We start from the raw sequence: 26,880 nt of genomic DNA on the forward strand, positions 1-26,880 counted from the left end.
CTCTCCCAGTCACCGACATAACCAAGATATCATAGACATTTTTTCTTTATCGTTCCTTTGGGAGACCCAGACCATGGGTGTTTAGCTTCTACCTCCAGAGGACACACAAAGTACTACACTTAAAAGTGTAGCTCCTCCCCCTGAGCTTATACACCCCCTGGTGAGCAGACCCAGCCAGTTTATCGCTTTGTGTTCAGGAGGCATACATCCACACATGCATTCTCATATGATTTTTTTTCCTTTTGGAACGAGATTGAAGAGTGGGGTCCACGTCTGGACCCCCGGCATGTCCCTTCTCACCCCACTGTGTCGGCGGTGTTGTAAGGTTGATTTCTAGGCTGGAGCCTTACATGCCGTGCTCCTTCACCATCCCTCCTGGGCTCTGGCTTGAAGTGGGAGCCAGCACGGTCTCCATGCTTGGCAGGAGACCAGTCTCCATCCGCAGCCCTTCAGGACCCTGCTGGACCGGAGCACTAATCCCTAGGGACTTGGCCCTGCGTCTCAGCAAGCTAAGTACCTGAGACGTTTAGATTTCGGGGTCCCTGTACTTTATTGTTGGGGGAGAGTGTGCTTATTGTGTTTACTGACATTTCCGGCGGGTTCTCTAGCTGTTGCCTGAGAACCGCGCCGATGGTGCCTGCGTGTCGGCAGCGCCGCTCAAATTTAGGCCCCGGCTTCGCCGGAGGCCTAGTTTCTGTTTCACTGCCCTCGCATGTCACTCATGCAGAGGGTCAGGCTCGGCTCCTCCCGGCGGCCGTTCTGTACAGGGGAGGGACACTCCCCACTGCAGTGTGTGTCCCCTCCCCTGTAGGTCTCTAGGGCCCTCCAGATCCCGCTCCTCACACGAGGAGCAAGGCCCCAAAGCTTTATGCTGTTGCGCTGCATGTAAGCGCCTGCTGCCTGAACCGAGCACCTTCCCACATTGTGATGCCTGCTCTAACTTGGCGGTGCCACAGCCTGGAGTCTCACCCCCAGTGGTTTCTCAGGCTGCTCCTGCTCCTGTGGCTGAACCCCCGGCTTGGGTAGAATCCTTTTCTAGGTCTATCTCCCAGTCTTTTGCTGAGTCCATGGGACTTCTGTCCAGGACGTTGATGAATATGCATCAGCCCCCTTCACAGGGTGCCTCTGCTGCTAGGGGTCCCTCAGGACCGGAGCTCACAGAGGATTCATCATCAGGGCCCAGACCCCGTCCTCCTAAGAAGAGACGCAGGGTTCCCTCTCCCTCCTCCTCCCGTGGCTCTGATTCCAGAGCTGACTCGCAGGATGAGGAGGATGCCTTTACAGGGGGCTAGGAGGCTAACTCCATGTGCCCCATTGATCTGTCCGAAAGTGACTCAGATCTTAGTGACTTGATTGCTTCTGTTAATTCTGTACTGGATCTCAATCCACCAGTATCAGAGGAGCAACCCTCTCTGGCAGAAAAGCACCAGTTTACCTTGCCTAAGAGAGCAAAGAGTGTGTTCTTTAACCACTCCAGTTTTCAGGCCGCTGTGACCAAGCCCAGGGCCTGTCCTGACAAGCGCTTCCCAAAGCGTGGTTCTGATGACCGTTTTCCCTTTCCACCTGAGGTGGTCAAGGAGTGGGCTCAGTCCCCAAAGGTAGACCCTCCGGTGTCTAGGCTCGCAGCCCGGACCGTTGTGTCGGTGGCTGATGGCACTTCCCTTAAGGATTCCACTGACCGCCAGATTGACCTTCTGGCCAAATCCGTGTATGAAGCGGCGGGGGCCGCGTTTTCTCCGACTTTTTATAGCAGTGTGGGCTCTCAAGGCCATCTCTGCTTCTCTAGAGGAGATGCATTCCCTCACCAGGGAATCTATGCCCGAAATGGATGCCTTAACTTCCCAAGCTTCGGCCTTTTCATCTTATGCCATGTCTGCCATGCTGGAGGCTTCTCACCGCACTGCGGTGGCTTCGGCCAATTCCCTCGCTATCTGCAGAATCTTGTGGCTTCGAGAGTGGAAGGCAGATGCTTCTTCAAAGTACCACCTTGCTGGGCTCCCTTTTGCTGAGTCCCGGCTGTTCGGAGAACAGCTGGATGAAATTATTAAGGAAGCTACTGGCGGGAAGAGTACTTCAATGCCTCAAACTAAAGCCAGGAAACCTGCCCAGGGTAGGAATCAGTCGAGGTTTCGCTCCTTTCGTTCCTCCCAACTGGTCGTCCTCTAAGCCCTCGGCCTCGTCCGCTAACTCAGCCAAGGACCAGAAATCCAGCTGGCGCCCAAAAGCGCGTCCACAGAAGACCGCAGGAGCTGCTGCCACTAAGGCAGCCTCCTTGTGACTATCTGCCCGCTCCAGCAACGTCCTTAGTCGGTGGCAGGCTCTCCCACTTTGGCGACGCTTGGTTTCAACACGTCTCCGATCAGTGGGTGAGAGATATCATCTCCCACGGCTACAGGATAGAATTCTCTTCCAGTCCACCAAACAATTTTTTCTCTCAACTCTCCCCTGCTCCAAGGCCGCCGCCTTCTCACAGGCCGTGGCAGCCTTACAGGCCAATGGAGTAATTGTACCGGTTCCCGCCCGGTAACGGTTCAGAGGTTTCTACTCAAATCTCTTCCTAGTTCCCAAAAAGGACGGTACCTTCCGGCCCATCCTGGATCTGAAGCTTCTCAACAAGCATGTTCAGGTGCGGCGCTTTCGCATGGAGTCTCTGTGATCAGTCATTGCCTCTATGTCCCAAGGGGATTTCCTGGCATCCATCGACATCAGAGATGCCTATCTGCATGTGCCAATTGCAGTGTCACACCAGCGTTGGCTACGTTTTGCAGTAGGAGAAGATCACTTCCAATTCGTGGCTCTCCCCTTCGGGTTGGCCACGGCCCCTCGGGTATTCACCAAGGTCATGGCAGCAGTGATTGCAGTTCTGCACCTCCAGGGGTTGGCAGTGATTCCTTACCTGGACGACCTTCTAGTCAAGGCTTCATCCAGCGCAGACTGTCAGCGGAGTGTCTCGCTCACTCTCTCCACTCTAGCTCAATTCGGGTGGCTGGTCAATCTGCCCAAATCCACTCTGACTCCGACCCAGAGTCTCACGTACCTAGGGATGCAGTTCGAGACCTTGACGGCACTTGTGAAGTTGCCCTTAGTCAAACAGCAGTCCCTCCAGCTAGCGGTGCGCTCTCTGCTGAGGCCCCGCCGTTATACCCTCAGGCGTCTGATGCAGGTGCTGGGTCAAATGGTGGCGTCCATGGAGGCTGTTCCCTTTGCCCAGTTCCATCTGCGCCCCCTGCAGCTGGACATTCTCCGCTGTTGGGACAAGCGGCCTTCCTCCTTACACAGGTTAGTGGCTCTGTCGCCACAAACCAGGAGCTCTCTTTAGTGGTGGCTTCGGCCTCTCTCCCTATCCCAGGGGCGCTCCTTCCTGGCCCCGTCCTGGGTGATTCTCACCACGGATGCCAGTCTATCCGGCTGGGGAGCGGTATATCTCCACCACAGAGCGCAGGGCACTTGGACTCCGTCCGAGTCAGCCCTTTCAATCAATGTGCTGGAAACCAGAGCCGTGCCTCTAGCTCTCCTAGCTTTTCACCACCTGTTGGCGGGCAGGCACATTCGAGTCCTGTCAGACAACGCGACAGCGGTTGCCTACATCAATCACCAAGGCGGGACACGCAGCCGCCTGGCGATGTTGGAAGTACAACGCATCCTTCAATGGGCGGAGAACTCCAAGTCCACCATATCCGCAGTCCACATCCCAGGCGGGGAAAACTGGGAGGCAGATTATCTCAGCCGGCAAACCGTGGACGGTGGCGAGTGGTCCCTGCACCCGGCAGTGTTTCAGTCAATCTGCCGCAAATGGGGCACTCCGGACGTGGACCTAATGGCATCCCGTCACAACAACAAAGTTCCCGTTTACGTGGCTCGCTCCCATGACCCTCAGGCATTCGCCGCGGACGCACTGGTTCAAGACTGGTCCCAGTTTCGTCTGTCCTACGTGTTCCCCCTCTAGCTCTCTTGCCCAGAGTTCTGCGCAAGATCAGAATGGAGGGCTGTCGAGTCATCCTCATTGCACCGGACTGGCCCAGGCGAGCTTGGTATCCAGACCTGCTCCATCTGTCCGTAGAGATGCCGTGGCATCTCCCGGACCGTCCAGACCTACTCTCACAAGGTCCGTTTTTCCGCCTGAATTCTGCGGCTCTCAAATTGACGGCGTGGATCTTGAGTCCTGGATTTTGACGGCTTCTGGTATCCCTCCTGAAGTCATCTCCACTATGACTCGGGCCCGTAAGTCTTCCTCCGCTAAGATCTATCACAGGACTTGGAAAATTTTCCTGTCCTGGTGTCGCTCTGCTGACCATCCTCCTTGGCCATTCTCGTTGCCGACCCTTCTGTCTTTTCTACAGTCCGGTCTGCAGCTAGGACTGTCCCTCAACTCTCTCAAGGGACAAGTCTCAGCTCTGTCAGTTCTGTTCCAGCGGCGTCTCGCTCGGCTGGCTCAGGTCCGCACCTTCATGCAGGGCGCGTCTCGCATCATTCCGCCTTACCGGCGGCCCTTGGATCCCTGGGACCTTAATTTAGTTCTCACGGTTTTGCAGAAGCCCCCCTTTGAGCCTGTTAGGGAGGTCTCTTTGCATCGTCTTTCACAGAAAGTGGTTTTTCTGGTGGCCATAACTTCCCTCAGGAGAGTCTCTGATTTGGCCGCGCTCTCTTCGGAGTCACCTTTTTTAGTTTTTCATCAAGACAAGTTGGTTCTCCGTCCGACTCCGGATTTTCTTCCTAAGGTGGTCTCTCCTTTCCACCTTAACCAGGACATTACCCTACCTTCCTTTTGTCCGGCTCCTGTTCATCGCTTTGAAAAAGCGCTGCATACTCTGGATCTGGTGCGTGCGCTCCGGATCTATGTGTCTCGCGGTGTACTTCTCTTTTTGTGCTAACCACAGGTCGGCGCAAGGGCCTCTCTGCTTCTAAGCCGACCTTAGCCCGTTGGATTAGATCGACCATTTCGGACGCCTACCAGAGTTCTCAGGTGCCTCTCCCGCCGGGGATCAAGGCACATTCGACCAGAGCTGTTGGTGCCTCTTGGGCTTTCAGGCACCAGGCTACGGCTCAACAAGTCTGTCAGGCTGCCACTTGGACTAGCCTGCATACCTTTTCAAAGCATTACCAAGTGCATGCTCATGCTTCGGCAGATGCGAGCTTGGGCAGACGCATCCTTCAGGCGGCTGTCGCCCATTTGTGAAGTTAGGTTCTGCCTACTTCTTGCCTTTTTTCGGTTTATTTCCCACCCAGGGACTGCTTTGGAACGTTCCATGGTCTGGGTCTCCCAAAGGAACGATAAAGAAAAAGAGAATTTTGTTTACTTACCGTAAATTCTTTTTCTTATAGTTCCGTATTGGGAGACCCAGCACCCTCCCTGTTGCCTGTTGGCAGTTTTCTTGTTCCGCGTGTTATCACCGGCTGTTGTCGTGGACAGAGTCTCCGGTTGTTCCGGCTTTTGCTCTGTTCTACTTGTGGGTGGCTATTCTCCTTCAGCTTTTGCACTAAACTGGCTGGGTCTGCTCACCAGGGGGTGTATAAGCTCAGGGGGAGGAGCTACACTTAAGTGTAGTACTTTGTGTGTCCTCCGGTGGCAGAAGCTAAACACCCATGGTCTGGGTCTCCCAATACGGAACTATAAGAAAAAGAATTTACGGTAAGTAAACAAAATTCTCTTTTTTTTGGTCATAGAACTACTGTCCAGGCCCACTCGTTTCCCAGAGTAAGTCGGATTCTCCAGTCCTTTATCTACGACATGGCAGACAACGCAAGAGATCTAAGAAGCGAGCACGTACCAGCTCATCTTCCATATCTCCATCTCCTTCTGTTCTAGGGTATTCTATCGGGCGTTCCCACTTCCGAACTAGAGGACAAGATTACACGCCTAGAAAAATACCTCCTATCGGCTAACTGTATGCAGCCGCTTGCTGTGCCGTTGCGGCCAGCATTATCATCACATTCTACAGTCTAAGGCTATGTGCGCACGTGTGCGTAATTCATGCAGTTACGCTGCGCTTTGTAGCGCAGCGTAACTGCATGCATCCTGCGTCCCTTGCGCAGTCTATGGAGATTGTGCAGGGTCCGTGCGCACGTGGCGTCTTAGAGCGCAGCGCTTCGGCTGCTGCCTGAAGCGCTGCGTTCAAGAAGTGACATGTCACTTCTTCCGTGCGCTTTGCCGGCAGCTCCTGCTCTGTCTATGGCAGGAGCTGCAGGCAGAGCGCATGGAATCGGCTTTTTTTTTTTTTCTCTACGGACATTTTCTGCAGCGATTTGAAGCGCACATGTGCTCTTCAGATCGCTGCAGAAAATTCTGCAGTAACTGTACGCAACGTGCGCACATAGCCTTATGGCTGAAGGCATGGAATGCGGATTCAGCACCCAAGAAGGCCCTGATTAGACTATCCTTCCTGGGCTTCCGGCCCAAATGCCCCCCCCCCACCCCCCACAAAAGTTGCAATGCTCGATTTTGCTTTTTTTGCCAATTCCCAGCCAGGAACAACTATCACCAGGAAAAAAGGAGGCCCTCCTTCAAGCCAGTTCCTGCCTGGTGATCACACAGTCACTAGAACAAGTCGTCCAGCTCCAACAGATTCTCCTTAGCATGATGAGGCGTACCCACCTGGGAATACTCTCAAGGTGAGCGGTCACCTCCTCCTGTTCTGGAACGAGTGGCTTTCAGTAGTCAACGACGCTTGGCACGGGACGTCGTCACTTACGGCTGCAAGATAGTTTTCCACTCCCGCTTCTTCGAATCATGTCCTCCAAAGAATCTCTCTCTCATTCTCAGGTTCTTCAGGGCCATTGATTCTTTCCTCAGATCTGGTGTTGTCAATACCATTTCCCCAGAGGAGCGTTTCTCAGGTTTCTATTTAAGCCTTTAGTTCCAAAGAAAGATGAATCCATTTGAACCATCTTGGACCTCAAATTGTTGAATTGGATGCATCTGCCTCCGCCACTTCAGGATGGATGTGATCTTCTAGCAATTGACTCCAATGCACTGGCAATTTCCTGGTCCCAGTTCTCCCTTCCATACCTGTTTCCTCCTCTACCGCTGATCCCCAGCCTTGTCAATAAGATCAAGGTGGAAGGAGTGCCCGTCATAGTTGTGTAGTAGATTGGCCGAGAAGAACTTTGAACACGGAGCTAATCCACCTCCTCATGGACGTTCCATGGGAACATTAAGATCTCCTCTTACAGGTTCCCCTCTTCCACCAGAATTCTCAGGCTCTCATTTTAACGGCACGGCTGTTGAAGCTGCAATGTTAAGATTTCCTGGTCTTTCCAAGCAGGTCATCTAGACCATGATCAAGGCAAGGAAGCCCTCTTCCTCTCCTATATACCATCGCACATGAAAGACCTACTAACACAGGCGCAAAGCTAGCCAATCCTCCCCATGGTCTTCTCCTTATCTTCCCTGCTGTCCTTCCTGAAGGTGGGCCTTGATTTTGGCCTCTCTCTCTGTGCTCTCAAGGGTCAGAGTTTGGCGCTTTCAATTCTCTTCCAGAGGAACCTGGCTTCTCATCTTCAGATCAGAACCTTTCTTAAGGGTGTCACACATTTTGCGCTACCTTACTGGCCTCCGGTAGTCTTGGGACCTCAACCACATTCTAGAAGTCCTTCAGAGGTTCCCATTCGAAACACTATGAGAGGTCTCTTCAACCTTCCTCTCCTTGATGGATAGTTTTCTGGTAGCTATCACCTCAATTAAACTGTCCGAGCTTGCGACCATCTCCTGCCACTCCACCTATCTGGTGTTCCACCTATCTGGTGTCCCACCAGGGCAAAAGGTGGTCTTGAGTCCAACCCCATCCTTTCTTCCGAAGATGGTTTCCTCATTTCCCCACAACCAAAGATATTGTCCTCCCTTCGTCCTGCCTGTCACCCTCGGGGTCAGTTGCTGCATAAGCTAGACTTTGTGAGAGCTCTACGCCTCTAAATCGCCACGCACAACTTTCAGATGGACGGATTCTTTCTTTGTGATTCCAAATTGTCATCGCAGTGGACTTCTCGCCTCCGATCAACCATTGCCCGCTGGATTCGGTCTGCCATCCTGGAAGCCTACCGGATTAAGGACAGAGCACACCCACTGAAGTTCATGGCTCACTCCGCTATGAGGGTTTCCTGGGCTGTCCAGCATCAGACCTCTGTTTCACAGCTGAGCAAAGCTGCTACCTGGTTTTCAATTTGTACCTTAGCAAAATTATACAGGGTTCACACCTACGCCTCGTCAGATACGATCTTAATTAGAAAGGACCTGCAATTCGCAGTGGTCCGAGCTCAGACTTGGGGGTTTTACCCTGTACCCACCATTGGGACTGCTTTAGGACATCCCATGGTCTCCTGAGTGCCCAATGAAGTGATAGAGAAAAGAAGATTTTGGGTACTTGGAGTAAAATCTTTCTTGGAACCTTTTATTGGAGGACACCTCACCTGTCCTTGTGTTGAGTTGCTACAACTTGTGTTTGACTGTTACTTCAATATGTTCTTGCTTTGCTTTTCCTACTGCTTTCTCACTCACTGATTATCTTTATGCCATTTGTTGGGAATATTCTGCTGGGAAAGAGCTATTTTTGCATTGTCAACCTTCTAGTGTCAGCAGCATACACCCATGATCTCGTGTATCCCCAATGAAGACTCCCAAGAAAGAGGTTTTAGTGTAGGTATCCAAAATCTTCTGTTTTCGAGTGGGTGCAAATAGATTTGCAACACCTGGTCTATTGGCCACGTCTGTAATCTGCGCATGCTGGACAGGAGCCTTAACAATTATGTAATACCTAATGGCATCTATGGCTCTTCTTTTAATTAGCTGGCTTGGTGCAACATTACTGTTGCAGCGTGACCCACATGTCTCGTGCTAGGCCGGCTCATCAAAGTAAGAGCTGCGGTTGCCATTAGGTAATAGTTGGATCTCAAGGCTCTCATCCAGTGGCCATAAATTACCTGTGGTCCTGAAAATCAATTAAGATCAATGCTACACTTTTTTTTTTTTTTTTTAATTCATTCTTACTGCAGTATTTTGCTTTTTAGGATCTCCCTGAGTTTTTTGAAGATAACATGGAAACCTGGATGACGAACTTCCACAGTCTTCTGACTCTTGACAATAAGTTGCTGCAAACAGAAGTGAGTCCTGTATGGCTCTCCATCAGCTTTTTATACAATCTTCTCTCTGCCCCATAACAAGATTCTGTGCATCTTGTATTGCAGGATGAGGAGGAGGCCGGGTTGCTGGAATTGTTAAAGTCACAGATCTGTGACAACGCTGCTCTATACGCACAGAAATATGATGAAGAGTTCCAGGCCTACTTGCCACGCTTCGTCACTGCCATATGGAACCTGCTGGTGACTACTGGTCAGGAAGTTAAATATGACTTGGTAAATATTCACACTTTCTGCTCCATCCTCTTTATGTATGTCGAAAATAAGATCCAATAAAATGTTCTTGTTTCAGATTTCTGATGGGGAGGGTTGGATTGCTTGTAGCTTATGGTGGTGCACTTTCCTGTGTGAGAAGTGTTCTCTAGGGCAAAATGTGGGAAATAGTGCTTGCAGTAACCCTGCAACTATCTCTCATCCTTAGCTGGTGAGCAACGCCATCCAATTCCTGGCATCAGTGTGTGAGCGCCCACACTACAAGAACCTGTTTGAGGATCCAAGCACATTGACCAGTATTTGTGAGAAAGTCATCGTGCCCAACATGGAGTTCAGAGGTAAAGACAGTTATATCTTCTAAAATGATAGGCTTTGATCTGTGAGGGTTCAGGGACTGAGATCTCCACCAATCACTGAAATAAAGGGGTTGAAGTGGTCAGCCAAGCACTCTGCATTAGTTGTGCTGTACGGACTTATACTTATATATTACTAACCCTGCCTCTCTCCCTAGTGGTCACCTGGAGTGCTACTGCCCCTTCCTATACAGAAATTCCCAGAACCCCTGCTTCATCTAACCAGTCCTGTATTGATCTGCCTAGGCTCAATTTTTCCATAGTGGCCATAGGTCTGCTGTAAGTTTTTTTTTTTTTTTTTTTTTTTTTTTTTTTTTTTTTATTATCTTCAAGGGGAGTTGATGTCTCCTTTTCTTTGTCGCTCCATTGGGAGACCCAGACAATTGGGTGTATAGCTTCTGCCTCCGGAGGCCACACAAAGTATTACACTTAAAAGTGTAAAGCCCCTCCCCTTCTGCCTATACACCCCCCGTGCCTCACGGGCTCCTCAGTTTTTATGCTTTGTGCGAAGGAGGCTGACATCCACGCATAGCTCCACATCTTAGTCAGCAGCAGCTGCTGACTAGGTCGGATGGAAGAAAAGAGGGCCCATAACAGGGCCCCCAGCATGCTCCCTTCTCACCCCACTCTGGTCGGCGGTGTTGTTAAGGTTGAGGTACCCATTGCGGGTACATAGGCAGGAGCCACATGCTGTTTTCCTTCCCCATCCCTTAATGGGCTCTGGGTGAAGTGGGATCCTAATCGGTCTCCAGGCACTGGGACCGTGCTCCCTCCGCAGCCCCTGGGGAATCTGCTGGACAGGAGCCGGGTATCGTCAGGGACAAGGCCCTGCTACTGTGAGGTACTCTGTGTCCCCGTGGGGGACCGCGCATGGAGCGCTTGTGCCATACACACTGCAGCACTGCTGGGTGTGTTAGTGCGCCGGGGACTACCGCGCCGACCGCGCTTATTTGCCGGCCGCGCTTATAACTTTAGTCCCCGGCTTTTGCGGCCTAGTATCGCATATTCCCGCCCCCAGGCCTGCCAGTCAGGGGAAGGGCGGGACGCTGCACAGGACGTCAGCGCTGAGGGCTGGAGCATACTTTGTATCCTCCTCCCCCCTCACTCAGCACAGTGGGGCATCAGATTCCCGCACTTTCTAGGGCACGCCCACGGCCCCCTCCTCCCCACAGAACGCCGGCAGCCATTCCTGTCAGCACTTCTGACGCTGGAGAGGAGAGACAACACGGCTCTGGGAGGCCCAGGCAGGGAATCTGGTGATCACACAACCGCTTTGAGCGGTCGGTAAGCAGCACCTGTGGTGCTGGCCCCACTGAGTGCCGAAGTGTACATATATATATATGCTTATATGCTATACATTTACACTGTACGGTCGCACTGTTGATTTTTGGCTATATACCCTCCTGGATTGTACTCAGAGGAGACAACAGCATGTCGTCCGCAAAAAGCAAGGGTGCCAAAGCACAGGCTTACTTTGCAACCTGTACCTCATGTGCGGCTATACTACCGGCAGGTTCCACCGACCCTCATTGTGTGCAATGCTCGGCCCCTGTGGCACTTACTCAGCCGGAGCCTCTGCTACTGGTGGCCCAGGTGGAACCACCTGCTACCACTGTCCAGGTGACAGGGACGGAGTTTGCAGTATTTGCTGACAAACTGTCTGAGAGTATGGATAAATGGTCTGCTAAGATACTAGAAGCCTTACAGTCCAGACCGGTGACTCAGGCCCCGGGCACTGTTGAATCATTGACCCCAGGCCCCCCTCAGTTGGAGCAGCAAAGTGCTCCTGGGGTGACTCATAGGTCCCAGGGTGAGGTCTCTGACACGGACCGCAGTCCCAGGCCGCCTAAGCGGGCTCGCTGGGAAATTCCCTCGACTTCATCACACTGTTCAGGGTCTCAGCAGGAGGACTCTCTGGATGATGAAGCGGAGGTAGCAGATCAGGATTCTGATCCTGAGGCCGCTCTCAACCTAGATACACCTGATGGGGATGCCATAGTGAATGACCTTATAGCGACCATCAATCAGGTGTTGGATATTTCTCCCCCAGCTCCTACAATTGAGGAGTCAGCTTCTCAGGAGAAATTCCGTTTCAGGTTTCCCAAGCGTACATTGAGTACGTTTCTGGATCACTCTGACTTCAGAGAGGCAGTCCAGAAACACCGAGCTTGTCCAGATAAGCGTTTTTCCAAGCACCTTAAGGATACACGTTATCCCTTCCCCCCTGACGTTGTCAAGGGCTGGGCTCAGTGTCCCAAGGTGGATCCTCCAGTCTCCAGACTGGCGGCTAGATCCATAGTTGCAGTGGAAGATGGGGCTTCACTCAAAGATGCCACTGACAGACAGATGGAGCTCTGGTTGAAATCCATCTATGAAGCTATCGGCGCGTCTTTTGCTCCAGCATTCGCAGCCGTATGGGCACTCCAAGCTATCTCAGCTTGTCATGCGCAGATTAATGCAGTCACACGTACGTCTGCTCCGCAAGTGGTGTCCTTAACCTCTCAGGCGTCGGCGTTTGCGTCCTACGCCATTAATGCTGTCCTGGACTCTGCTAGCCGTACGGCGGTAGCATCCGCCAATTCGGTGGCAGTCCGCAGGGCTATGTGGTTACGTGAATGGAAGGCAGACTCTGCTTCCAAAAAGTTCTTAACCGGTTTGCCATTTTCTGGCGACCGCCTGTTTGGTGAGCGATTGGATGAAATCATTAAACAATCCAAGGGAAAGGACTCATCCTTACCCCAGTCCAAACCAAACAGACTTCAACCACGGAAGGTACAATCGAGGTTTCGGTCCTTTCGGTCCGCGGGCAGGTCTCAATTCTCCTCGTCCAAAAGGCCTCAGAAGGATCAGAGGAACTCCGATTCATGGCGGTCTAAGTCACGTCCTAAAAAGACCGCCGGAGGAACTGCTCCCAAAGCGGCCTCCTCATGACTTTCGGCCTCCTCACACCGCATCCTCGGTCGGTGGCAGGCTTTCCCGCTTTTGCGACGCCTGGCTGCCACAGGTAAAAGACCGTTGGGTGAGAGACATTCTGTCTCACGGTTACAGGATAGAGTTCAGCTCTCGTCCTCCGACTCGATTCTTCAGAACATCTCCGCCCCCCGAGCGAGCCGATGCTCTTCTTCAGGCGGTGTGCACTCTGAAGGCAGAAGGAGTGGTGATCCCTGTTCCTTTTCATCAACAGGGTCACGGTTTTTACTCCAACTTGTTCGTGGTGCCGAAAAAGGACGGATCCTTCCGTCCTGTTCTGGACCTAAAACTGCTCAACAAACACGTAAAAACCAGGCGGTTCCGGATGGAATCGCTCCGCTCCGTCATCGCCTCAATGTCCCAAGGAGATTTCCTAGCATCAATCGACATCAAAGATGCTTATCTCCACGTACCGATTGCTCCAGAGCATCAGCGCTTCCTGCGTTTCGCCATAGGGGACGAACACCTTCAGTTCGTGGCACTGCCTTTCGGCCTGGCGACAGCCCCACGGGTCTTCACCAAGGTCATGGCAACAGTAGTAGCAGTTCTGCACTCTCAGGGACACTCGGTGATCCCTTACTTGGACGATCTGCTTGTCAAGGCACCCTCTCAAGTGGCATGCCAACACAGCCTGAACATTGCTCTGGAGACACTCCAGAGTTTCGGGTGGATCATCAATTTTCCAAAGTCAAATCTGACACCGGCCCAATCTCTGACATATCTTGGCATGGAGTTTCATACTCTCTCAGCGATAGTGAAGCTTCCGCTGGACAAACAGCGTTCACTACAGACAGGGGTGCAATCTCTCCTTCAAGGCCAGTCACACCCCTTGAGGCGCCTCATGCACTTCCTAGGGAAGATGGTAGCAGCAATGGAGGCAGTTCCTTTTGCGCAGTTTCATCTGCGTCCACTTCAATGGGACATTCTCCGCAAATGGGACAGGAAGTCGACGTCCCTCGACAGGAACGTCTCCCTTTCTCGGGCAGCCAAGGCTTCCCTTCAGTGGTGGCTTCTTCCCACTTCTCTGTCGAAGGGGAAATCCTTCCTGCCCCCATCCTGGGCTGTGGTCACGACGGACGCGAGCCTGTCAGGGTGGGGAGCGGTCTTTCTCCACCACAGGGCTCAGGGTACTTGGACTCAGCCAGAGTCCTCCCTTCAGATCAATGTTCTGGAGATAAGGGCAGTGTATCTTGCCTTAAAGGCGTTCCAGCCGTGGCTGGAAGGCAAGCAGATCCGAATTCAGTCGGACAACTCCACAGCGGTGGCATACATCAACCACCAAGGCGGAACACGCAGTCGGCAAGCCTTCCAGGAAGTCCGGCGGATTCTGCTATGGGTGGAAGCCACAGCCTCCACCATATCCGCAGTTCACATCCCGGGCGTAGAAAACTGGGAAGCAGACTTTCTCAGTCGCCAGGGCATGGACGCAGGGGAATGGTCCCTTCACCCGGACGTGTTTCAGGAGATCTGTTGCCGCTGGGGGATGCCGGACGTCGACCTAATGGCGTCCCGGCACAACAACAAGGTCCCGACATTCATGGCACGGTCTCAAGATCACAGAGCTCTGGCGGCAGACGCCTTAGTTCAGGATTGGTCGCAGTTTCAACTCCCTTATGTGTTTCCTCCTCTGGCACTGTTGCCCAGAGTGTTACGCAAGATCAGGTCCGACTGCCGCCACGCCATCCTCGTCGCTCCAGACTGGCCGAGGAGGTCGTGGTACCCGGATCTGTGGCATCTCACGGTGGGCCAACCGTGGGCACTACCAGACCGACCAGACTTGCTGTCTCAAGGGCCGTTTTTCCATCTGAATTCTGCGGCCCTCAACCTGACTGTGTGGCCATTGAGTCCTGGATCCTAGCGTCTTCAGGGTTATCTCAAGAGGTCATTGCCACTATGAGACAGGCTAGGAAACCAACGTCCGCCAAGATCTACCACAGGACGTGGAGGATATTCTTATCTTGGTGCTCTGATCAGGGTTTTTCTCCCTGGCCATTTGCCTTGCCCACTTTTCTTTCCTTCCTTCAATCCGGATTGGAAAAAGGTTTGTCGCTCGGCTCCCTTAAGGGACAAGTCTCAGCGCTCTCTGTGTTTTTTCAGAAGCGCCTAGCCAGACTTCCACAGGTATGCACGTTCCTGCGGGGGGTTTGTCACATAGTCCCTCCTTACAAGCGGCCGTTAGAACCCTGGGATCTGAACAGGGTGCTGATGGCTCTTCAGAAACCACCTTTCGAGCCAATGAGGGATATTTCTCTCTCACGCCTTTCGCAGAAAGTGGCCTTCCTAGTAGCAGTCACATCACTTCGGAGAGTGTCTGAGCTAGCAGCACTGTCATGCAAAGCCCCTTTCCTGGTGTTTCACCAGGACAAGGTGGTTCTGCGTCCGGTTCCGGAATTTCTCCCTAAGGTGGTATCCCCTTTCATCTCAATCAGGATATCTCCTTACCCTCTTTTTGTCCTCATCCAGTTCACCAATGTGAAAGGGATTTGCACTTGTTAGATCTGGTGGGAGCACTCAGACTCTACATTTCTCGTACGGCGCCCCTGCGCCGCTCGGATGCACTCTTTGTCCTTGTCGCTGGCCAGCGTAAAGGGTCACAGGCTTCCAAATCAACCCTGGCTCAGTGGATCAAGGAACCAATTCTCGAAGCTTACCGATCTTCTGGGCTTCCGGTTCCCTCAGGGCTGAGGGCCCATTCTACCAGAGCCGTGGGTGCGTCCTGGGCTTTGCGGCACCAGGCTACGGCTCAGCAGGTGTGTCAGGCAGCTACCTGGTCGAGCCTGCACACTTTCACGAAACACTATCAGGTGCATACCTATGCTTCGGCAGATGCCAGCCTAGGTAGGCGAGTCCTTCAGGCGGCGGTTGCCCACCTGTAGGAAGGAGCCGTTTTACGGTTCTATTACGAGGTTTTACTTTACCCACCCAGGGACTGCTTTTGGACGTCCCAATTGTCTGGGTCTCCCAATGGAGCGACAAAGAAGAAGTGAATTTTGTTTACTTACCGTAAATTCCTTTTCTTCTAGCTCCAATTGGGAGACCCAGCACCCGCCCCTGTTCCCTTCGGGCTGTTGTTCTTTGTGTACACATGTTGTTCATGTTGAATGGTTTCAGTTCTCCGAAATTTCTTCGGATTGAATTTACTTTAAACCAATTTATAACTTTTCCTCCTTCTTGCTTTTGCACCAAAACTGAGGAGCCCGTGAGGCACGGGGGGTGTATAGGCAGAAGGGGAGGGGCTTTACACTTTTGTGTAATACTTTGTGTGGCCTCCGGAGGCAGAAGCTATACACCCAATTGTCTGGGTCTCCCAATTGGAGCTAGAAGAAAAGGAATTTACGGTAAGTAAACAAAATTCCCTTCTTTGCCATCAACTTACAAAGGACACAAAAATAAAGGACCCCTCCCCCCTATCCTTTTCTAAGCCAGTTTCCTCACCTATTCCTTGTGGGGGGGAGGGTGACCTATTTATGGTTCCCCTTCTTTTTTCTGAAGAGAATTAAAACCAATCCTTTTAAGCAGACTCAATTCTGGCACCCCCGTAGCTAGCCTGTCAGCACTGGAGAATTCAGGACCGAGGTGCCACCATCCAGAAGCTCCTTTTTAGATTGGTGATTTTCTTCTCTTCTGGAAGGTGTGCCTCTGCAGTCGAGGATGCTCTTATCTGAAGGGTCATTTTGTCCAGATACAAGATATTTTTCCATCACCTGTCACGAGAAATATTTATGATCTTGTCCTTTCTTGATATTCTTCGTTGCTTCCAGTTTATCTCAGGCCATCTCCTCTTTATTTTCAGTCAAAGATGTTTATATTTGTTTAACTTATATAGTGCTATCATATGCTACTGGATTATCATCGTTGTCCCCATTGGGACTCCATGTATAGTCCCTATCAGCATGTCTTGTTGGAAGAAACCGGAGAACATGGAGGTAACCCACCAAATATGGGGAGAACATACATATTCCTTGCAGATGTTATACTTGGTGGGTTTGGAACCCAGCAAAGCAACATGGCTATCTAAGCCACAGTTTATTGTACGCATCCCTTCTTAGGAACAATCCACATCCTTGTCTTCACTAGGATGCTCATGCTTTTGGTCTCCTGTGTCCTCCAATGAAGGATACGAGAAATAGATTTTATGGTAAGTACAACTATTTTTTTTTTTCAGTTTACTTTCTACTGCATGTAGGCCGTGGCCCTCCGGGAATTCAGAGGTCATGGCCTTCTTGTGTACAATGATGGTCATGGTTATTTGCTATTTGGATGACATCTGCACCAATCGCCCACGATACAGTATGTGTATAAGAGCTGGATTTCCATTTTCTTTTCTTCTGTACCTAATAATATATCAACCACCAGGGTGAAACATGCAGCTGACTAATGAAGTCAGGTCTCAGGTCTTTTCTTGGGTGAAAATCTTGATTCTCAGCAATATCAGCAGTCCACATAGCCAATTTGGACAACTGGGCTGCCGATTCAACAGTCGTGAGCAGCGCTTCTCAGGAGAGTGGTTTCTTCACCCAGACATCTTTCACTAGATTTGCCAATAATTTTCCACAAGGACAATGGGGTTTTATGGCCAGTTCCCTCCTTTCTTCCTAACTTGGTCTCCTCCTTCCACTTTAACAAGGGCTTGTTCTGCCTTCTTTTTGTTTTTCCATGACTCATCTCAGAGAAATTCCTCCTTAAGTTGGACAGAGCCATCTGTCTTTTTTTTTTTTTTTTTAATCAGTCATTGCCTCTTTCAGATGCTAGAACTCATTATTTTTCTTTCTGGAGGGTTCTCACAGGGGCTTGCCTGCCTTTAAGACAGCTCTTTCACAATAGATACGATCTGTCATTTGAAAGCCTATCGGCTGAAGACCTGGCTGCGACAATGAGGGTCATGGTGATGACCATGTGATCAGCGTTCTCCCTACAAGTTTACAATGTCGTCACTTGGTCTTTAGTTCTGCTATGTTAGGCTACTTTCACACATCAGTTTTTTTCCATCAGGTACAATCCGTAAAAAAACAGGTAAAACTGATCCGGTACCGCATCCGTTTTATCCCCACAGATTTGCATTGTTACCGGATTGTACCTGATGGCTTTGCGTTGTATCCGTTTTTTTCTTTATCGTTCCTTTGGGAAACCCAGACCATGGGTGTTTAGCTTCTGCCTCCGGAGGACACACAAAGTACTACACTTAAAAGTGTAGCTCCTCCCTCTAAGCTTATACACCCCCTGGTGAGCAGACCCAGCCAGTTTATCGCTTTGTGTTCAGGAGGCATACATCCACACATGCATTCTCATATGATTTTTCTCCTTTGGAATGAGATTGAAGAAGTGCGGGTCCACGTCTGGACCCCCGACATGTCCCTTCTCACCCTACTATGTCGGCGGTGTTGTAAGGTTGATTTCAAAGGCTGGAGCCTTACATGCCGTGCTCCTTCACCATCCCTCCTGGGCTCTGGCTTGAAGTGGGAGCCAGCACGGTTTCCCTGCCTGGCAGGAGACCGGTCTCCATCTGCAGCCCTTCAGGACCCTGCTGGACCGGAGCACTCATCCCCAGGGACCTGGCCCTGCGTCTCGGCAGCTAAGTACCTGAGACGTTTATATTTTGGGGGTCCCTGTGCTTTATTGTTTGGGGAGAGTGTGCTTACTGTATTTATTGGCATTTCCGGCGGGTTCTCTAGCTGTCGCCCGAGAACCGCGCCGATAGTGCCTGCGCGTCGGCCTCGCCGCTCAAATTTAGGCCCCGGCTTTGCCGGAGGCCTAGTTTCTGTTCTCTGCCCTCGCATGTCAATCATGCAAAGGGACAGGCTCGGCTCCTCCCGGCGGCCGTTCTGGACAGGGGAGGGACACTCCCCACTGCAGTGCGTGTCTCCTCCCCTGTAGTTCTCTATGGCCCTCCAGATCCCGCTCTCACAGCAAGTCCCGGCCCCTCTCTTCGCTCCGGCGGCCATTTTCTCAGACAGAGTTCACTCGGCGCTGGTCTGCACTCTGCATTCCTGCTGAGGTGCTGTGCTTAGGGGGTCCGGGCTTCAGGATCTGGAGGGCACACAACACCGCTCCAGCGGTCTGGTAAGCCACAACCGGTCTCTGGTTGTGGACCTCTGTATATACTCTCTGGGGTTCATTCTCTTGCAGAGCCCCCACTCCAGCAGCATGTCTCACACGAGGAGCAAGGCTCCAAAGCTTTATTCTGTATGCGCTGCATGTAAGCTCCTGCTGCCTGAACCGAGCACCTATCCTCATTGTGAGGTCTGCTTTAACTTGGCGGCGCCACAGCCTGGAGTCTCACCCCCAGTGGTCTTTCAGGCTGCTCCTACTCCTGTGGCTGAACCCCCGGCTTGGGTAGAATCCTTTTCTAGGTCTATCTCCCAGTCTTTTGCTGAGTCCATGGGACTTCTGTCCAGGACGTTGATGAATATGCATCAGCCCCCTTCACAGGGTGCCCCTACAGCTATGGGTCCCTTAGGTTCGGAGCTCACAGAGGATTCATCATGAGGGCCCAGACCCCGTCCTCCTAAGAAGAGACGCAGGGTTCCCTCTCCCTCCTCCTCCCGCGGCTCTGATTCAAGAGCTGACTCGCAGGATGAGGAGGATGCCTTTACAGGGGGCTCGGAGGCTAACTCCATGTACCCCATTGATCTTTCCGAGGGTGACTCAGATCTTACTGACTTGATTGCTTCCATTAATTCTGTACTGGATCTCAATCCCCCAGTATCAGAGGAGCAACCTTCTCTGGCAGAAAAGCACCAGTTTACCTTGCCTTAGTTGAGCAAGGAGTGTGTTCTTTAACCACTCCAGTTTTCAGGCCGCTGTGACCAAGCCCAGGGCCTGTCCTGACAAGCGCTTCCCAAAGCGTGGTTCTGATGACCGTTTTCCCTTCCCACCTGAGGTGGTCAAGGAGTGGGCTCAGTCCCCAAAGGTAGACCCTCCGGTGTCTAGGCTCTCAGCTCGGACTGTTGTGTCGGTGGCTGATGGCACCTCCCTTAAGGATTCCACTGACCATCAGATTGACCTTCTGGCCAAATCCGTGTATGAAGCGGCGGGGGCTGCGTTTTCCCCGACTTTTGCAGCAGTGTGGGCTCTCAAAGCCATCTCTGCCTCTCTAGAGGAGATGCATTCCCTCACCAGTGACTCTATGCCCGAAATGGTTGCCTTAACTTCCCAAGCTTCAGCTTTTTCATCTTATGCCATGTCTGCCATGCTGGAGGCTTCTCACCGCACTGCGGTGGCTTCGGCTAATTCCCTCGTTATCCGCAGGATCTTGTGGCTTCGAGAGTGGAAGGCAGATGCTTCTTCAAAGAAGTACCTTGCTGGGCTCCCTTTTGCTGGGTCCCGGCTGTTCGGAGAACAGCTGGATGAAATTATTAAGGAAGCTACTGGCGGGAAGAGTACTTCCATGCCACAAACCAAAACCAGGAAACCTGCCCAGGGTAGGAATCAGTCGAGGTTTCGCTCCTTTCGTTCCTCCAACTGGTCGTCCTCTAAGCCCTCGGCCTCGTCCGCTAACTCAGCCAAGGACCAGAAATCCAACTGGTGCCCAAAAGCGCGTCCACAGAAGACCGCAGGAGGTGCTGCCACTAAGGCAAGCCTCCTCATGACTCTCTGCCCGCTCCGGCGACGTCCTTAGTCGGTGGCAGGCTCTCCCACTTTGGCGACGCTTGGTTTCAACACGTCTCCGATCAGTGGGTGAGAGATAATATCTCCCATGGCTACAGGATAGAATTCTCTTCCAGCCCGCCAAACAGATTTTTTCTCTCAACTCCCCCTTGCTCCAAGGCCGCCGCCTTCTCGCAGGCCGTGGCAGCCTTGCAGGCCAACGGAGTAATTGTACCGGTTCCCGCCCGGGAACGGTTCAGAGGTTTCTACTCAAATCTCTTCCTAGTTCCCAAAAAGGACGGTACCTTCCGGCCCATCCTAGATCTCAAGCTTCTCAACAAGCATGTTCAGGTGCGGCACTTTCGCATGGAGTCTCTGCGATCAGTCATTGCCTCAATGACCCAAGGGGATTTCCTGGCATCCATCGACATCAGAGATGCCTATCTGCATGTGCCAATTGCAGTTTCACACCAGCGTTGGCTACGTTTTGCAATAGGAGAAGATCATTTCCAATTCGTGGCTCTCCCCTTCGGGTTAGCCACGGCCCCTCGGGTATTCACCAAGGTCATGGCAGCAGTTATTGCGGTCCTGCACCTCCAGGGGTTGGCAGTGATTCCTTACCTGGACGACCTTCTAGTCAAGGCTTCATCCAGCGCAGACTGTCAGCGGAGTGTCTCGCTCACTCTCGCCACTCTAGCCCAATTCGGGTGGCTGGTCAATCTGCCCAAATCCACTCTGACTCCGACCCAGAGCTCACGTACCTAGGGATGCAGTTCGAGACTTTGCCGGCACTTGTGAAGTTGCCCTTAGTCAAACAGCAGTCCCTTCAGCTAGCGGTGCGCTCTCTGCTGAGGCCCCGCCGTTATACCCTCAGGCGTCTGATGCAGGTGCTGGGTCAAATGGTGGCGTCCATGGAGGCTGTTCCCTTTGCCCATTTCCATCTGCGTCCTCTACAGCTGGACATTTCTTTATCGTTCCTATGGGAGACCCAGACCATGGGTGTATAGCTACTGCCCCCGGAGGACACACAAAGTTACTACACTCAAAACGTGTAGCTCCTCCCTCCCAGTATATACACCCCCTGCTAGCCAGTCCTAGCCAGTTTCATGCTTTGTGTCAGGAGGAATCACACACACACATGCATCCTTTTTTGATTTTCATTTTTTTTTTAAAGATTTGGAAGAAAAGCGGGTCCACTGGACCCCCGGCATGTCCCTTCACACTCCCCTGGCGGCAGTGCTGTTAAGGTTGATTCAGGGCAAGAGCCCTTCATGCCGCGCTCCTTCACCATCCCATGCTGGGGCTCTGGCTTGAAGTGGGAGCCAACACGGTTCTCACTGCTTTGCAGGAGACCGGCCTCCATCCGCAGCCCTTTGACAGGACCCTGCTGGACGGAGCACTGGACCCCCACCCCACCCAGGGACTGGACCCTGCGTCTCAAAGCTAAGTATAGAGACGTTATTCAGAGGGTCCTTTCTGCAATGTGGGGCACTTTATTAGGGGGACAGTGTTTGACTTTGATAATGCTGCTTTTACTATGTTTCCGGCCGGTTCCACTGTTTTTTTCTGTGTACCGCGCCGATGATGCCTGATTTTCGGCCGCATGTTTAACTCTAGGCCCCGGCTTCAGCCGCGGCCTAGTTTCGTCTCGTTCCCCTGCATGTCAGTCATGCAGGGGGACGCTGCAGCGCCGCCCAACCGCCGCTCTGCACAGGGGAGGACACTCCTTGTTGAGGAGATGTTTCCCTCCCCTGTACATTTCTTAGCCCTCCGATTCCCGCTCCTGGGTTAACCCCCGCCCTCCCCCCTCACTCTAGCGCCATTTTCTCAGCGTTCTTAGTACGCTGATCGGCGCTGGCTTGGGGGGGCAAGGGAGTGAATATCTGGCTGGGGGTCCAGGTTTGGAACCTGGGGGGGGGGCACTCACAATAGCGGCCTGACAAGTCACAACCTCTGGTTGTGCACTTTTCTATACTATCAGTGCATTGTGAAGGAGTTAATTCTTTATTATGATACCTCCTCCTCAGCAGCATGTCTCACTAGGAGCAAAGCTCCAAGGCTGTACACTACATGTTCTGCATGTAGGCTCATATTGCCTGAACCGACACAGACCACATACTGTAATGGTTCTTAGGTGGTGGTGCCTCAGTCTGGAGTCTCCCCAGGCTGAACCCCTGTCTTGTGTTTTCTAGACGTTCTAGACAGAGCCCCCCACCTCTGCAGCATGTCTCACAGAGCGAGGCTGCAGGCTGTTTTTTATTATCTACTGCTGGTAGTCTCGTACGGCTGTACCGAGCTCATAACCGCTGTGGCCCCTCAGCTTGGAGGCTCATGCATGGTCCCTCCAGCTGCTCCGGGACCCCTGGGGGAATCTCTTTTTCCAGGGGTCGGCTGTCCCGGCATCCGCTGAGCATGCAACCCCCTTTTCAGGGCGTTTTCTGCTTGCTCAGCAAAGCTCACAGACCCCGTCCTCCTGACAGGGAGACGCAGGGTCCCCTGTCCTCCCCGTCCCGCAGCTCCGATACGAGCTGACTCACTGGACGAGGAGGATGTCTCTATCAGGGGCTCGGACGCTGCTGTACGTACTTTGATCCGTCCGTAGATGACGGGGATGCGAATGATTAGATTGCGTCCATTATACTTGTATTGGACCTCCATCCGCCTGTATCAGGGGAGTATTCTCCGCTGGCAAAAAGGCATCAGTATACCTTTAACAAGACGAGGAGTGTGTTTCTTAACCACTCCAGTTTTCAGCCCGCTGCGTCCAAGCCCGCAGCCTGTCCTGCAGATCCCACAGCGGGGTTCTGCTGCCTGTCTCCCCCTCCCATCAGAGGTGGTCAAGGAGTGTACTCATTCGCCAAGCGTGGCCACTCCGGTGTCCAGACTTTCAGCCCGGATAGTTGTATCAGTGGCTGACGGCACCTCTATAAGGATCCCACGGTACATTAATATTGTACTGGACCTCAATCCGCCGGAGTTACCTTATCTAGGTGAACACAACGTGTGTTCCTTAACCACTCCAGTTTTCAGGCCCCTGTGACCAGCCCAGGGGCCGCTCTGACAGTCGCTTCCCATGAAGCGTGATTCTGAGGACTGGGTTTCCCCCGTCCACCAATGGTGGTCAAGAGGTGGGCTCATTCACCTCAGGTGGCTCAGCCCGGACCGTTATGTCAGTGGCTGATGGCTCCTCAAAGGAGATGCATTCCCTCACAGGGACTCTATGCCCAAGACGGTTGCCTGAACTTCCAGACTTCAGTCTTTCCATCCTCTGCCAAGTCTGCCATGCTGGACACCGCACAGCGGTGGTTTTGGCTACTTTCCTCGCTTTCCGCAGGTGTGGCTTCGGCAATGGAAGGCAGATGCCTCTATAGAGGTTCCTTGCTGGGCTTCCCTTTGGTGGGACCAGTCTCTTCGGAACCAACTAGATGAAATTTAGGAAGCTCTCGGCGACGAGAGTTCTTCCTTGCCACAAACCTAAACCAGGGCAGGAATCAGTTGAGGTTTCGGTGGTTTCCGTTCCTCCTTCTGATCGTCCTCTAGCTCGGCCTTAGTTCTTAGAACCAAATGGCTTGAAGCTGCGTCTTCAAAAGACCGCAGGAGATGCTACCACGGAGTCAGCTTCCTCCGAGCTATCTGGCCACGCCAACCACCTCCTTGGTCGGTGGCAGGCTCTCTCCACTTGGCGACGTTATGGTTCTACCACGTCTCCGTTCAGTGGGGGCGAGTTTATATCTCCCATGGCTACAGGATGGAATTCTGTCCACCCGCCAAACAGATTTTTTCTGTCAACTCCTCCCGGCTCCAAGGCCGCCGCCTTCTCACAGGCCGTGGCATTTCTTGCAGGCCAACGGAGTAATTGTTCCGGTTCCCGACTGGGAACGGTTCTGAGATTTTTGCTTAAATCTATTTCTAGTCCCCGAAGAGGGCGGTGCCTTCAACTGGATCTTTAGCTTTTCAAGCATGGTCAGGTGTGGCGTTTTCACATGGAGTCCCGGTCTTGTTCCGTGTGTTTTTCACCGGATCAATCAAGAACCCAAGGAGATTCCCTAGTAGCCATCGGCATCAGAGATGCTTTTCTACAGGGGTCAATCGCAGGTTCACACCAGCGTTGACTACGTTTTGCCATCAGAGTGGTCCAATTCGTGGCTCTTCCCTTGCGGTTAGCCACGGCCCATCGAGTATTCTCATGGGGCTGCTGTGATTAGGGTCCTGCACCCCTAAGGATTGGCAGTGATCGTTTACCCGGGACGGCCTTCTTCTCAGGGTTTCATCCAGTGCAGACTCTTAGCAGAGTACTTCGCTTACTCTCACCACTCTAATCTATTCGGGTGGCTTGTCATTCTGTCCAGGCCCACTCTGACTTCGCATCAGAGGTTTTCAGGGACGCAATTCGAGACTCTGTCGGCACTTGTGAGGCTGCTCTTAGTCGTTCAGTAGTCCCTCCGCTGGTGGTCGACGTCGTTCTATCAGACACCAAATAGGTGCTGGTCAGACGGTGGCGTCAATGGAAGCGATTCCTTGCCCAGTTTCTCCTGTGTCCTCTGAGACTGGAGGGTTTCCGCTGTACACGCGACCTCCCTCCTTCTCGGAGTGGTGGCTTCGCCACTGACCAGGGGCTCGTTGCAGTGGTGGTATCGGCCACTCTGTCTCAGGGATGCTCCTTCCTGGCCCCGTCCCGGGTGATTCTCACCAGGGTGCTGGTCTTTCCGCCTTGGGAGCAGTATATCTCCACTGTGGAGCGCAGGGCGCTTGGACTCTGTCCGAATCAGCCCTCTGGTTCAATGTGCTGGAAATCAGAGCTGTATTTCTAGCTCTCTAAGCCTTCACCATCTGTTGGCGGCTAGGCACATTCGAGTCCAGTCGGACAACGTGACAGCGTTTTCCTACATCAACTTCCAGGGCGGGACACTCAGCCGCCTGGCAACCTTGGCGGCTCATCATTCTTCAGTGGACAAGGGACTCCTAGTCCACCATATCCGCAGCCCACATCCTAGATGTGAAAACTGCGAGGCAGACTATTTCAGCTGTCCAACCGTGGTCCACAATCCTCAGGTTTTGCGGTAGGCACACTGGTTCATGTCTGATCCCAGCTTCGTCTCTACCTCTTGCCCAGAGTCCTGCGCAAGATCAGTTAAGGGGGCCGTCGGGTCATTCTCATTCTCCAGACTGACCCAGGCAGGCTTGGTACCCTGACCTGCTCCTTCTGTCCGTTGGGTTGCCATGGCATTTTCCGGACCGTTCAGACCTTTTCTCAAAGGGGTCCGTTTTTTCCGTCTGAATTCTGGATTCTCAGATTGACGGCGTAGCTCCTTGAGTCCTGGATCTTGGCGACTTCTGGTATCCTTCCTGAAGTCATCTCCGCTATGACTCGAGGTTCAAAGTGTCCTTTGACCTTTTTAGCCTTGCCGACCCTCCTGTCTCTTTCACAGTCCGGTTTACAGCTAGGACTATCCCTCATTAAGGGACAGGTCTCGGCTCTGTCAGTATGTGCCAGCGGCGTATCGTCCGGCTGGCTCCGGTGCGCTCCTTTCAGGGCGCATCTCACATTATTCCGCCTTTCCTGCGGCCTATGGAGCCCTGGGACCTCAATCCGGTCCTCCCGGTTCCCGGAAACCCCCCTTTGCGCCTCTTAGGGAGGTTTCTTTGTTTCATCTTTCACAGAAAGTAGTCTTCTAGTGGCTATAATTTCCCGCCAGAGAGTTCTGGCTGTACTCTCTCGGAGTCACCCCCTTCTTGGCCTTTTGCATCAAGACAAGGTGGTCTCCGTCCGACTCCGGATTTTTTTCCCTGAGGTGGTTACTGCTTCCACCTTATCCGGGGCAATTTTCCTACCTTCCTTTTGTCCGGCTCCTGTTCATCGCTTGAGAAAGCGTTGCATATCCTGGATCTGGTGCGGGCGCTCCGGATCTATGTGTCTTGCACCGCCGTTATTAGGCAGTGCACCTCTCTCTGGTGCTGACCGCTAGTCAGCGTAGCGGTCTCTCGGCATCTAAGCCGACCCTGGTTCGTTGGCTTAGGTCGGCCATTTCCGAGGCCCAACAAGTGTACTCAAGTGCCTTCCCCGCCGGGGATCAGAGCACATTTGATCAGACCTGTCGGTGCCTTTTGGGCTTTCAGGCTCCAGGCTACGGCTCAGTAGGTCTGTCAGACTGCAGCTCGATTTAGTTTGCATACTTTTTTCGACGCTCTATCCAAGGCATGCTTATGCCTTGGCAGACGAGGGCCTAGGCAGACGCATCTTTCAGGCGTCTGTCGCCCATTTGTGAAGTTAGGTTTTGCCTGCTTCTCAGTTGTCTGTTTATTCCCACCCATGGACTGCTTTGGAACGTCCCATGGTCTGGGTCTCCCATAGGAACGATAAAGAAAAAGAGAATTTTGTTTACTTACCGTAAATTCTTTTTCTTATAGTTTCGTCATGGGAGACCCAGCACCCTCCCTATTGCCTGTTGGCAGGTTTCTTGTTCCGGTGTCTTCACCGGCTGTTATTGTTGTAGACAGAGGTTCCGGTTTTTCCGGTTTTTACTCTCTCTTCTTGTGGGTGGATGTCCTCCTTCAGCTTTTGCACTAAACTGGCTAGGACTGGCTAGCAGGGGGTGTATATACTGGGAGGGAGGAGCTACACGTTTTG

General features: G+C 52.5%; 1 protein-coding gene across 2 annotated transcripts in view; it reads left to right on the forward strand.

Annotated features, from left to right (window-relative positions):
* CSE1L (chromosome segregation 1 like) overlaps positions 1–26,880 on the forward strand; it is a 154,823-nt gene that overhangs the window by 42,729 nt on the left and 85,214 nt on the right. For both annotated transcript variants that reach the window (XM_075350646.1, XM_075350645.1), the window contains exons 9-11: positions 9,001–9,093; positions 9,178–9,345; positions 9,551–9,680. In XM_075350646.1, the coding sequence (XP_075206761.1) occupies positions 9,001–9,093; positions 9,178–9,345; positions 9,551–9,680 (391 nt within the window). The remainder of the gene's footprint in view (positions 1–9,000; positions 9,094–9,177; positions 9,346–9,550; positions 9,681–26,880) is intronic.

The sequence above is a fragment of the Anomaloglossus baeobatrachus genome, chromosome 5 (assembly GCF_048569485.1).
Source record: "Anomaloglossus baeobatrachus isolate aAnoBae1 chromosome 5, aAnoBae1.hap1, whole genome shotgun sequence".
NCBI classification, from domain to species: Eukaryota; Metazoa; Chordata; class Amphibia; order Anura; family Aromobatidae; genus Anomaloglossus; species Anomaloglossus baeobatrachus.